Source organism: Balaenoptera borealis (assembly GCF_965194805.1).
Source record: "Balaenoptera borealis genome assembly, chromosome: 15".
NCBI classification, from domain to species: Eukaryota; Metazoa; Chordata; class Mammalia; order Artiodactyla; family Balaenopteridae; genus Balaenoptera; species Balaenoptera borealis.
The window spans coordinates 84,028,140-84,042,855 of record NC_138871.1 but is presented as its reverse complement, the minus strand read 5'-3'; the positions used below and the strand labels follow the sequence as shown (position 1 = coordinate 84,042,855).

Genomic DNA, 14,716 nt, shown 5'->3' with positions numbered 1-14,716 from the left:
ATCTACAAGTTCAATAAACCTATCAAAGAAAGAAAGAACGAAAGAGAAAAAGACAAAAGGTTAGTCTGTCATGACTTGTTCCTAGAGAAACCCATGCTGGCACATAGTCAGTTTTTCTTGGTGCTCCATCAAAAAGAGTAAAGCACTATTAAGTTAAAAACAGAATTTGACTCCATAGTTTAACTGTAAGAAGAAAAAAAAAAAAAGAAGAGTTTCATATTCGGGTGATGAAAATAGGAATATTACATTATAGTTCTTCATATAATAATAATATAAATAAAATATTTGAAATATTTGCAAACATTTAGAAGTATTTCCAGTGCTACCACTTTGGCCTACAAAGGTAAATTTTATATTTACTTTCAGTTATTAAAATGCCTTTGTTGGGTTTCTCGTATATCTAAATAAATCTCAGTTAATTAAGCAGAGATGTTATTAATCTGAACATACTAAATAAAAACACAGTAGTTCTGGAAGAATATTAACTGCTAGGCAGATCATGAGTGAAGCCAAGTTGGCCTTATTCTAAATCCCAGTGTTTCAGAGCTGGAAAAGACCTGGTATTTACAGCACAATTATCTCTTTTTATAGATGAAGATACTGAGGCTCTCAAGAGATGGAATGACTTGACCAAGCTCATAAAACTAATTTTCTGGCATGGTTGGACACAGAAATTAGATTTACTCAAGGGCCACTGATAATGTTTTACAAAACCATGTCATTAAAAGAAATAATAAAAACAACAAAACAAATTCTTTCTTACCAACTGGACTTCACCAAAAGCACCTCTTCCAATAACTTTTACAACATCGTAGTCTTCTGCCTTCATCTGTAGACCTCTGATCTTTTTCACAATTTTCTCATCTACAGTAAAAAGATCACCATAATATCAATCACATTTATAAGCAACCTTTTAAAATAATCACCATATTTGTAAACAAATTTTTATTTCAAGAAACTGGGCTTTGTTTCCAGCTAAATCCGTCAGTTTTTAAATGTTGCTATTTAAAACTCTAAGACACATATACTTTACATCAAAGGACAAAAACTCTCTGGTTTAACACATATAAACACATTAATGACTACCAAAAAGTAGCAGTTAAACTATTCTGTTTCTGACTCTGTTGCTTGGCAAGTTATATGACAGCTGAAACTGTGACGACCCAGGCGATCCTGGAGTACACTCTGAATCACTGCAGAAAGCTGCTATGAAAGTACGCAAGGCTAATCTCAATCATGAATGTTGGTAGCTTACTTCTTTGAAAAACAGTAATCACATATTGTAGATTTGATAACTATAGATAAGATTTTTTAATTAGGAAAACAGCCTAGTCTCTGATTAATTCCAAATTAAAGAGCATACTGTGTTCACATAAAGTGTATACAATTATTTTGAGAATTTCTTATTCTCAGAATTCAACTTCATTTACAACTTCATTGCAACATCAATACTGGCATATATTAATAGTTACTACGTTTATGGCAATATCTGTTATCATATTATCTTTCATTAACTAGACTGAAATGTCTACATTTATACAAACATAAAGCTCATTAAGTCTTCTGGGTAATGTAAAGCTAAGTCTTAGAGTTGTTAACATTAATTGAAAACTTCTCTTGGAACTGCCATAAATGACCTGTCCTGAAATTCTAAGCAATCTTATTTTAATCAAAACCTTGAACTTTACCTACTTTACATACTTTAATTGATTTGGCAATTCTGCTTTGAAATAAAGAATATTAGTATTTAAATAAATCAAATGGCAAACTAAAAACAATTTAAATTTAGTAAGTTAAGTTATAAGTTTGTGGACTGTAATAATATTAAACATAAATCTCTTATCAAAAGTAGAGTCATATGATCAAATATGAAGTTTACACATACTTACATCTATTTAAGAAATTATCTATATTTTTGTTTTTCCTCAAAGCAGGGAAATCCAAATCAAGGACCAAGGAATTTAAGCCATCCTGTTTAACAAAAAAATAAAAAGAGAAAAAAGAAAGTTGTTACAATTTTCAAGCATTCAAGATAAAAAGCCTTTAAATTTTATTGTTTTGCTCTCACTGAGTTAATGTTAATCCACCTTGATTTGAAATTGCCCCCAGTGGCACCATATCCAATAGCTTTAAATAGTTTCCTAACTTCTGCCAGAGAATATTAGGGTTGACCCTATCATGTTTTCCACTGTAGTTTTAGCCAAGAGAAAAATGTCATTTTAAAATATGCATCCACTATTATTTTTGCTAGTCAGATGTCTTTTCTCTCTTCCAATGTCCAGTAAAATTTTACCTAGCTTTTTACTTTAAGAAATACACCCAGACTAAGTTCCCATTCATTCAACAAGCATTAATTTTGTGCCTAGTGTATACAAAGAATAGAAACTCTAAAAACAAGTGAGACACTATCTTTACCCTCAGGAAATTCAGGCTCAAAACTAAATTTCCCCTAAAAACATGAAAACAGGATGATGCACTGTTCAGGTTTCTATTTTCTTCTGTAAGTTTTCTGTATTTTCCAGACTTTCTACAACAAGCATGCATTAAATTTATAATCAAAATATGAAAAAGTACATACATATAAGTTGGTGGGAGTGAAAAAAACTAGTAAGAAACAAACCAAGTCTCAAATTACTCAATGGATATGCTTGTGAAGAAAACAGTATTTTTAAAACACTAGTGCATATATTGTTTCATCCCCAAGTAACTGAGGAGGGCAGAAGGACATATTCTCATTTAAAAAAATAAACAAACTAAAGTTCAGAGAGATTAAGTGACTTTGGCATGCCCAAGGTCTTGCTATTAGAAAACGATGTAGCAAAACACTACCTAAATCTTAGAGGTTCAATATACTTAACTCATCTCCCTCATCTTAACCACCAGTAGAAGCCTGGAAGGGGAAAGAAGGAACCTGGTGGATTGCAGAAAACAAAACAGTAATAAAGAGAACCTTTGAGGATCTGGGTAGGGAGAAAATGTGGGGAAAATTACACGCAAAACTTAGAAAGGTAACTTGAGTTTTTAATTTACTAATTCTAGAAGAACTGAAAGTTATCACAGAGAAATGGAGTTACACAAAGATGAAATAAACAGGAAAAAACTGGAATCAGTTTATAAATATTTTCCCATAATATACCCCACTAGTGTAGAGTCAGAGAGCTTTTTCAGCAGTTGGAACATTTGAACAGTTGCTCAACTCAACAATAATACTATTTTGTTTTTTTTAAACCATTTCTTAAAGATCACATACTATTTCATTTGTGCAGTAAGTTTTTTTGGTAATATTTATTTTTGAATAATACTAAAAAATACCTTAATTTGCTAATAATTTACATCAGAAGATAATGTAGGGGTAATACATATCTATATATTTACATTTATACTTAAGGTTCTATGTTTATAAATTTTTACATTTGAAACTTATTCTATTTAGTACCACTTTTTAAGAAACAAATTCTGAATTTTTAAAAGATACTAGAATTTTCAGTACACAAAATTGATACTGAGTTACAGTTGCTGGATGACCTCAAGACTTGAATGAAAGCCTATGTCTATGACCATCCTCGTTAAGCAGTTTCATATAAACCTTAGGAGGTAAGATTTTTTTTCAGTGTCTTGTGATTTCAACTGTGATTCTTTTCATAGAAAGTGATACTAAAGCTAAGATAAAGAAACTTTTAAAAGAATAAAACTTATATTAAAGAAAAGCCTACAACCAAAACTTCAAAGCAATGAAGAAAATTAACACTATTTGTCCCTTTCCCTACTTTCAAATGCACAGAAATGACAGGAGAACATTTAAAAGTCATAGCCCCACTGAAAGGAAAAAAACACCACCACCACAAAACATTCAAGAACGAGAAAGAAAAATGCTAAGCAATGTAGGAGCTAAAGTAGGAGCTAAAGTCACAAAGATCTACTGGATTTCAGGGCAGAAAGCTGTAAGACCAATAATTGAGAATTAAAAGAACCGAAATGTGGTAATGGGCGAAAACCAGACTGATTACTGGGAAAACGGTAGCTGGAGTGAAAATCCCAGCTCCTAAAAAGACACTAAAAAAAAAATCTTATTGCCCAAGTTTCATATGAAACTGCATAAAGAGGTAGATCAGACACAGCTTTCAAGAAAATCTTAAGCTAAGCCCCCAGAGCTTGCCCAGTTACCAGATCTCCCGCATCTCTAAAATCACTGGTTTAAAATATGTGAATCAGCTGTAATAATGGAACTGACTCGGGTTGCCTGTATGTAAAAAGTTAGCACCAGAGGACAGCAGAGAGAAAAGTGATTTATCCTACTCTCTTTCTGAATAAACAGGTACAAGCCAACACCCAATTTTTCCCATTACAATCATCATGGTGGAAAAAAGTATGTATAGAATGGCCTATTTTCCTAACTTTTCCTGAACACAGAGCCTTTTATACTTTAGTTGCCATGAAGGAATGAAGTATTGGACTTGATTTTACTCTCACTATAAACTGCTTCTAAATATCTAATTGTTTTTAAATCTCCAAATAAAATGCATCCACCGAGAAAAAAAAGAAAAAGAAAAAGAAAAAAAAGGAAGGAGGTTGGAAAGACTTCACCAACCTGGAATGTCTAAAGTGATAAGCAAAATGATGGAGACATCCTTCTAGGAGTTTCAATTGTTAAATGCAGCAAATTATCTTTTAGCTGAAAGTTTCATAATGTTATGAGTTGTGAGTATATGGGTGGTATTTAAAGCCATAAAACTGGATAAGATCACTAAAGGAGTGAGTGTAGACAAAAAAGGACCAAGGACTGAGTCCTGGGATACACCACTTATTAAGAGACTGTGGAGTACAGGAGACTGAGAAGCAAGCAGTAAAGGAGGGAGAAAATCAAGACTGCTGTGGTATCTTGGAAGCCAGGTGAAGCATGTAGCAAAGAGGGAGAGAGTGATCCACAAAATCAATATGACTGGTAAGTCAAGTAAATCAAGACTGAGACATTAGACACTTTGAGGTCATCAGTGACTTCTATAAAAGCTATTTAGATCATAAATTTGTTATTTCCAAACCACCGTTCACCACTTTCTTAGCACTTGTTTTTCTATAATTGCTGCATGTTTAAAAAACAAAACAAAAACCTCCTTTAAGATGTTACTGGGAATTCCCTGGTGGTCCAGTGGTTAGGACTCCACACTTTCACTGATGAGGGCGCAGGTTCAATCCCTGGTTGGGGAACTGAGATCCCACAAGCCGCAGTGCGCGGCCAAATTAAAAAAAAAAAAATGTTACTGTGAGTTCACATTAATAGACCCTAAATAATACCAAGCATTCAACTTGACCATAAGTTATGTGATACCTTACAGTCTATCTACCAAAAACTATAACTAAATTACACAGGTCAATACAGTATTTATTATTAATAATAGGAACTTTTCTTGACTACTTTGTACCATGTGCTGAGCACAGCTCAAGCAATCAACATTTTAATCCTCACAACAATGTATAAACTAGGTACTCTTATTATACTCACATTTAGTAGGCACAGAAACTGAAGTTTACAGAGGTTAAAAAACCTGCCCCAGCCAATACATTTTATAAGTGACAGAATTAGAATTTTATGATACATTTATACTTTATTACTGAAATTAAAGTTAATAAAGTTATTCCTCTAACAGAGTACTGAACAATATCCATCCAGATTTTAAAGTTAAGACAACAAAATAGGAAACATATTTCTGTGTATCTGCTGTACAGATAAGTGACCAGGAAGTGTCACGTAAATGAATTTGTAATATTTACATTTTCGCCTTCTGTTATTACAACTCCAAATACAAACACAAAAGTAAAAACAGTGGGGCCAAACAAATCCATCGCTAGCGTGTAAAATATAGATTTTAAAGCCCCCTATATGCATGCAGAAAACGTTCTGAATCTTATGTATATGCCATACTATTTTTTATAGTACACTTTCTATTTCACCTAGAAAAATCTAAGTAATATTAACTAATCTGCTATCATTTATCAACATCAGATGAATAAAATACGTAATGCTTATTTTACAATATAGCTTTGTAAGTACATTAGTTTAAGGTCTGTCAACCAAATTAATGACAAACTAAATTTATCCTGTCCCCTATCAAAAAAGAATATTTGAAGGAAAAAAAAGTTATCTAGGAAAATAAGAAATTAAAGAGTACTGGGTGAAAGTGTCCTGTACATATTTTGTGTGATATAAGTTAACTTCACCATAAGCTTGAGTAGCTAATTTAACAAAGCGTAAGAACTGTTTTCTGGTTTGCTTTTATGAATCTTTACCTATAGCTATAGTAAAATCAGCTCTTAAAGCTCTCTACAAAACAATATAGGTGGTACATTAATGAAGTAATAGGTGTCTAAGAGAGTAAAATTCATATTTAGAACAGTTAAGGGAATATTATAACAAAAACTTGTTTAAAACCTGAACTCTGAATTGTGGGGAAGGGGAACCTCTGAACAAAGAATACAGTTCCCACTGATCTTAAGCCTTTCATGCTATATATCAATACATATAGTATATATACTTTGTGTGTGTGTGTGTGTGTGTGTGTGTTATACATCATTAAAATTGTTTTGGATGTACTGGACAACAATCAATTAACTGACAAGATAAAAACATCACAGGGGCAAATAAACAGTAAAACATTTAAAAACCTGTATGCCATCACTATTCTCAGGCATTTTCACATACCTTATCTAATATACTGTCTACTTCATCAGAGAGGAAGTATGAGACAAAAATTAGTTAAAAACTCCCCAAGTTTGCTAAATTTCAACAAAGGTTTTCTATTATAGAGACTTATCCTCCAAACACTTTTAAATCCTTATTTGTGTTTGAAGTGCTGGGAGGGAAGGGGTCTTGTGGAGTCATACAACCTTATATTCTGTATCCCATCTTCCAAGTAAAGAAAAATACGTTTCTTGTAATTTTTAAAACCAATCCAGCAATTGTAAAGGAGAAGTGGAACTGCACTGCTGAGTGAATCTGAGATGGAATTAAAAGAATTTCAAACACAAAACTGTCCTTCCCTATTATTAGACGTGTCACTATTATTTGATATGTCACTACAGTTCTCACTAATATTTTTTAAAACTACAGAGATTTAACTCTTTCATTTTATATCCCACATAAAAACAATCACTGAAAATATTTCAGTATCACATCCATTATACTCACAAACATAATATCCTCAGTTTTCCAGTCAAATATTTATCAAATCTAAACAATGAACTTCTTAAGGCACAACCAAGTACTTTACAAACCAAGTTCACAGGAAAATTAAAGGGCAAAAATATATACCCACAAATCACACTAGGAAATCAACATTCATTAAGCAGCTACTTCGTGCCAGAGAGAGTGGAATCACTTTCTCATTTAATTCTCATAAAAACCCCCACTGGAAAAGGAATGTATTAGGAAATGGAAAAGTGTTTTGGGACAGAGCCATTTTGGTACATAACAAAAGCAAAAGTTGTAATCAGAAGTAGCTCTTTCTGCTACCCATACAACTACCACTAGGAACAGTGAAGAACATTTCAGCAAAACAAAAATAGTTGTTGGTGGTTGTTTTTAAAGAACACGCTCTTTTCTCCCTCTGACTACTTATGTAGCTGTACAGACTCAATGGCCCACCTATCTATCTATCTATCTATCTATTTATGGCTGCGTTGGGTCTTCGTTGCTGCGCGCGGGCTTTCTCTAGTTGCGGCGAGTGGGGGCTACTCTTCGTTGCGGTGCGCGGGCTTCTCACTGCGGTGGTTTCTCTTGTTGTGGAGCACGGGCTCTAGGCGCACAAGCTTCTGTAGTTGTGGCACACGAGCTCAGTAGTTGTGGCTCGCGGGCTCTAGAGCGCAGGCTCAGTAGTTGTGGCACATGCGCTTAGTTGCTCCGCGGCATGTGGGATCTTCCCGGACCAGGGCTCGAACCTGTGTCCCCTGCACTGGCAGGCGGATTCTTAACCACTGCACTACAAGGGAAGTCCCTGGCCCACCTACTTTTAGTGAAAAAGCAAAATATTCTTCTCAGTAGAACTACAGAAGCAAGGTGTACCTCTTCCTTACCCAGGAAGCAGTATTTCTTCTACACATCTGAGGGAATTTTTTTTTTTTTAGTAACACTTCTAAAAATTAGAAAAAAAATTAAAACCTTTTAGATTCAATATCTGTCCCATCTCTCTTTTGTCCACTGTATGTGCACTTCCCTACAAATAGAAGAAGTGAGCAAGTCTTGGTAAGGGAATCTAATGCACTATATTTTGGTCTGTTTTACATTTTGGTAGTCTATAAATTTTTATTTGGCAGAGAAAAGGTCTCATTGCTAAAACAATTTGAAAACTAATAGTTTAGGTAAATCTAAAGTTTCTAAAGGCTGATTACCATCATTTCATACACAATTCCTCTGCTTATTGATCAATTTCTGGCAATAACAGTACTTCAAGTAGGAACAATTTCTTGTCAATTTAGAGACACGTTAGTATCACTGGTTTAAAAGAAAATTACTTAGAAACACTGAACATAAAATCATCCTTAATTGGAACTCACAAATAGCCATAATTTCTCCTACACTCAAAGGGAGTAGTTAGCGAAACAAACACATATGTGAACTTTATTCTGAGAACCATCTTCTATGGCTGATAGCTCTATTGACTTCTACCCTGGGACTCAGTACCATATTTCCAAGTGTCCAACAAATATCCAACGGACCTCAGAAATCTCCCAAGTTGGGTAAATGTACTCAATGGGAATGTATAAGATGATCCACTGAGGTGCAAGAAGAAAATATTACAATTTTACACATTTAAGCTTAAAAAATTGTAAGTTTAACATAGAGGTTTTCAGCAACATCTCACTCTTGTTAGCTTTCATTGAATTGTGACATACTACAGCTTACATGTACCCAGATTTTAAAAACTTTACTAGTAGAAAGATTACCAAGCAGATTAAAAAGCATTCCATTTTGGGGTGCAGACATATGCCAAGGCTTACCAAACTGTACAATTTCATTATGTACAATTTATTTTATGTCAATTACACCTCAATAAAGCTATTTTTAAAGTGAATGTAATGTATATAATCACAGATTTAAGATAATACCAAAATGCAATTAGTACAAACAGAAAGAAAATGGCAGTATTAACTCTTAACCTACTCCTTATATAAGCTCTTATTGCCCGAACTATGGGGCTAAAAACAATGGCAAGCTAATCACATCACTGCCCCCCAAATTAAAAATTACCTAAAGCCTATTTGAAATATGGAATTACATCCATAATCATTAATGATGTACTGCTATAATCTGGATTTCTGTAACACAAATTATCCCACATGTAACTGGAAAGTAAGGGAATAATTCAGTTAAGTAAAATATGTGATTTTTTCCAGCTTGTTAATGTTTTTAAATGATGGGCAAGCTTTCTCAAGTCAAAGAGAAAGCCTTAGCAATATAGGATAACATTAAGAAAAAAGCCAAATATAACGCAGAAATGCCTTACTAAAGTACAAATAGTAGCTTCAAAAACCCCTACACTGTTCATGACATTAAGCTATCTAGTAAGGTTACAAGTGCAGATGAAAAAGCTGAGAAGATATTTTTCTTTTGTTAAAAACAAACAAAAACCTGATAAAGAAGGCTATAGAAATAAAGGCCTTCATAGGCCTAAATCTCAAAGAAAAAAGCTCAAGCCTCAGGGTTTAAGGCTACAGATATTCAAATGTCTGTGATGCTGGGTACAAATGCCAGCAGAGATTTAACTTTGTTGCTATTTTTATTTGAATTATTGTTTTTGTTAGTGTTATGGTTAAAATTTGTATAGGTTTTGCACAGTCTGTTCCTACTCTATTATTCTCATAAGCCGTGTTATTTATGGTGCATGATTTTTGCAGAACACAAAGCTTTTCAGAAATTCATATTTCATGTTAATGACTGAAGCCATCACAATTTAAAACCTAAACAACAGGAACATGAAAAAGAATCTCTATAATTATTTGCATCATATTTAATGCCTGTGTGCTACCCAGAATTTTACAAATTTTCATTGAGCTTAATGATAAATGTTTGAAAGCCTTGTGTTTTAGTTTTGTTTCTTTTTTTAAATTATTTTTATTTTTAACTTATTTTTTATTAAAATAAAAAAATAAAACTTGTTTGTTTCTTTAACATCAAAAAAAGGTTTCGTTTTTTTGTTTTTAATTCAGACATCATTGGGAAACACTAGATTTTTCTAATGGCTGAAATGTTATGAAAAACAATATGGTAAAAAACTAAAATACATTTTCTTGAGACCAAGTATCTTTGGAACGCACACAGAAAAAAAAAATTGAAAAGTTGATGTAATAAGCAACAAAATAAATTACTCCATAAGAGAGGGTTACTACACAATTGGAAGAAAGTACACACTTTTTCTAACCTGATCAGTTAAAATATGGTTGGATACTGTTGTAATGAAAATATACTGTATTCTCAATAGTAAATTACTTCTTTAATAAAACTATATTTGGGGCTTCCCTGGTGGCGCAGTGGTTGAGAGTCTGCCTGCCAATGTAGGGGACACGGGTTCGAGCCCTGGTCTGGGAGGATCCCACATGCCGCGGAGCAACTGGGCCCGTGAGCCACAACTACTGAGCCTGCGCGTCTGGAGCCTGTGCTCCGCAGCAAGAGAGGCCTCGATGGTGAGGGGCCCGCGCACCGCGATGAAAAGTGGCCCTCGCTTGCCGCAACTAGAGAAAGCCCTCGCACAGAAACGAAGACCCAACACAGCCAAAAATAAATAAATAAATAAATAAAACTTAAATAAAAAAACTATATTTGAAGGAAAAACCTCTGTAACAGTAACCATTGAGAGAACTGATACTTCAGCTGAAATACAAAACTGCCTCTAGAACATTACATATAGTATATACATGCAATTCATTCACTGAACAGCTTTTACAACTAAGAAATTAAACCCGTAAGAGCACAAAGTGCTATGTCATCAACACTGTAAAATTTATAAAAATAAGACTGTTAAAGTGTAACAGAATTTTTCAATTCTTTGTAGTGAGATGAAGAACGACCATCAAAAATTTTAATTTCACATAAAAGTTTTCTAGCTATCTTGTCACGATGAACTTTTAAAAGCTATTGAACTTAGAGATGAATTACCATTTTTCTTCTATTCTATAAAAGGGCAAGTGTTCCAAATCTGATCTTGCCTATGATAATGAGTACTTATTATAGTATGCTGGCCAACATTTGGAGGAAAAATTAATAGATTTTGTCTCAGTAAAGGTAATATGTTAACAACAAGTGAGAAAAGAAAAGAAAAACTTTCTCTTTAGAAGAAATTCTTGCTATGGAAGGAATATTTTTGAAAAGGGTGTGTCTGGAAATGTTTCCATCCATATGTGAATTTTGCAGATAATAAGATGCTTGGCCTATTAAAATTGTTTTTTAACTTTCACATCCATGTTTTTAAAATTTGAAAACATAATTTTCTGACCTAGTTAAAGATGTTCAGCCATATGTTAAAATATAAAAATAAATTATTTCTGATTTGCTTTCAAGAACTGGCCTCAGAGAAAACAGCAATTTACTAACCGAATTTCAACAACCACACAAAAAAGTTGTATAACTAGTGGACGGAACTGGAAAATGAGTGTTGTGATTAATAACTGCAGCCACTGATATACTGTGCTTCTTCCACTTGTATCCATATATCTTTGTGAAATTTAAAAAAAAAAAAAAATCCTGATAGTCCTTAAAACGCAGTAGCAAAATAAACTGAACTTCAAACCTGATCTTCAATTCACTGTAACAACATGAAGCCAAAACTTTTAAAAGCAATTAAGCATATTTAATTTAATGAGAAACGTTTTAATGGTGTCATAAATATCTCAAAAATATGTTTATAGATTTAGCTTATACTTTTGAACTCCTGTTTTATGTGTATTTTATAACGTACACAGTATTTTAATAGATGTACACAAATTATAAATAAGACATGTCTATTTGAAGATATTTCAAAACTCTTTTATTGATGGAATACAAGAGTAATAGTTTGGAGATCACAAATTCCTTAAATGTAATGAATTTTTTATTATCCTTAAAGGTAAACATTTTTATTTTTCATATATAAAGTAGCGAATATATGCCCCAAGACTGTTGGGTAAATAAATATTCAGCCAGCATCTTGGCATCAACATATCCAAAACAATTCATATTTTCTCATTCAAATCTTACCTACTCTATATCTAATAAGCAGTGCCATTTTATGTAAGTCAGATTCAGAAATCCTTTTCTTTGTCCTTTACATCAAGTCATTCCCTCTGTACTGCTGATACTTCCTCTAAGGTCTCACAGGTGCTTCCTTCTCTACTCCATTCCCCATTATGCTTTGCTCAGGTTCTGATTATTTATTACCTACTAACTTGTTTCCTTGCCTTTAATCACCCGCTGCTCCAGCCCATCTCCAGCCTACTATTAAGTAGTCAATCTTCTTGAAATTTAAATCTGTACATTTCATGCTCTCCTTAAAATTATTTGACAGCTTACAAATGCTTAGAAAAGAAAACCCTTAACTAGCATTCAAACTTCTGTGCCATCTGGCCCCACCAACCTTCTGCAATCTTACTTCCCATTGTTCTACTATTCTTCACTCATATTTGCTCTAGATCTGTACTGTCCAATACAGAAGCCACTGGCTACGGGGTGGCCATTGAGCACTTGAAATGCGATAGCCCAACTTGAGATATGCTATAACTATAAAATACACACTGGATTTCAAAGACTTAGTACCAAAATAAGAATGTAAAATATCTCATTAATATTTTTTAATATTTTTTACATGTTAAAATAATATTTGGGTTATACTGGGTTAAATACATTATTAAAATTAATTTCACCTTTCTATTTTTTTAAATATGACTACCAGAAAAATTTAATTTTATATTTGACTCACATTATATCTCTATTCGAGAGCATAGCCCAGACCAACAAAACTTTAACCTTTCACACTGATCTTTCTACCCTCATAACTTGGCTTATATCAGTCTTTCACCACAGAACATTCAACACTTACTAATCATTCGTCAAGGGGCAACCATGTACCACGACTGAGTGCTAAGCATAAGAAAATGTTCTTCATGATCATCTCTACTTGCCAAATCTTTATCTCTGCTTCAAGACCAGCTCAAATGCAGTTTATTTCCATGAAGCCCTCCTTGATATGCCAGGATAAAAATTTCCCATCTTTTGAAATTTGACATATTACATGTTCTTCAATGAACATGTCACTTTCTACTTACAACAGTTATTCCTACACAGTGCTTATCACATCTATTAGCTGTAAATTCCTTAAGTACAGAATTCTTCAAATTCAATTTGATTCCTCTAATGGTTCTGTCATAAAACCTTACACAGGTAAGAGTCTGCCCTCAAACACTGGTGATACAATTATCTAAGATTAAATAAGTTACACTTAGTAAAGCAAGAAAGTAGGTATTTATGTTAGTATTATTCATAGATATGCAACTCAATTATTATCTTGAACTTCTTTATGACCATTCCTTTCACCTTCCTGCTCTACCTGAAACCTTACTTTTCCCCTTGATGACACTACCTATCTTACATTACAACCCTCTCAAATGGTAGATCTTGCAGGTGGGGTAAATGTTCTCTTTGCTTCTAGTGGTCAATCTTAGATCACTCTTCCTCTTTCTGCAAACTGTGAGCTTTGAAACACATCATCAGCCACCCACCACGTCCCTTCTTATGCACCCGCCACCCACCGTCACTGACCCTCAGTCTCTGAAGATTTTAGTTCCTTGCTAACTGACACACTCTCTAACACTAATCCTGTCATAATTCTTGGTGATGTCATTATACTCCTAGATATCCTAATACTCTGGACAATCCACTTGTGTGGTCTCCTTAACCTTATCATTACCAATAATTGCAACACCTCATAATCTCAATTTTAAATATCCTACTCATTGACCACCACCTCTTATCTTTCTAGCTCACTCTAATACTTCAACTCCAACAATCTTTTGACTCAAAAGGGACCTTCAATCCAGATCCTATCATTTTCCACTGTCCTTCATCCTCTCCACTCTTATGTTTACTCTTTACATAATTCGTATTCCAGTCAATCATCATAGTCACTGCCCTGTGCTTACCCTCGTACTCCTCTTAATCATACTCTCCTGGAAGAAGTACATCACTGGTGAAATCCAACACTCTCTACTCAGTACTTGCGCCTCCAGAACTAAATGTGACTTAAAAAACACACAACCATGCTCAAGTGGCCCTCTGCTGACTGACAATCCTAGACTATCTCCCTGGTCCATTCTCTCTCCCACTCTCCTTCATGATTTCACACTTTCTCCTCTCTTCTCAAACCTCAAAAATCTCCTCTCCCAACCTCATTCTCAGCTAAGATCTTGGCTTCTTACATCAACTGAGAACTTACACAAGCTCTCATCACCAAATCTGTTCATATTCCCGCATTTGTACCCATATATTCTTTCTTTTCTGCCATTATATTATATATTAATTACATTACAGTACATTATATTCATAGTTACAGCCAACCCCTCACCCATACACTACATCTCCCATCCCCTCCTACCTCCTAACAGACAACACTGTAACTACTCCCCTCTGCCCCCACCACAGCCAACCTATCATCTCTTCATCTTTTATTCTCTATTTGATTACTGCCACTGGCATATT

At 33.9% G+C, this 14,716-nt stretch overlaps 1 protein-coding gene across 2 annotated transcripts in view; it reads right to left on the bottom strand.

Annotated features, from left to right (window-relative positions):
* ROCK2 (Rho associated coiled-coil containing protein kinase 2) overlaps positions 1–14,716 on the bottom strand; it is a 140,552-nt gene that overhangs the window by 83,595 nt on the left and 42,241 nt on the right. For both annotated transcript variants that reach the window (XM_082357501.1, XM_082357502.1), the window contains exons 2-3: positions 1,890–1,971; positions 764–864 (exon numbers count right to left, since the gene is read on the bottom strand). In XM_082357501.1, the coding sequence (XP_082213627.1) occupies positions 764–864; positions 1,890–1,971 (183 nt within the window). The remainder of the gene's footprint in view (positions 1–763; positions 865–1,889; positions 1,972–14,716) is intronic.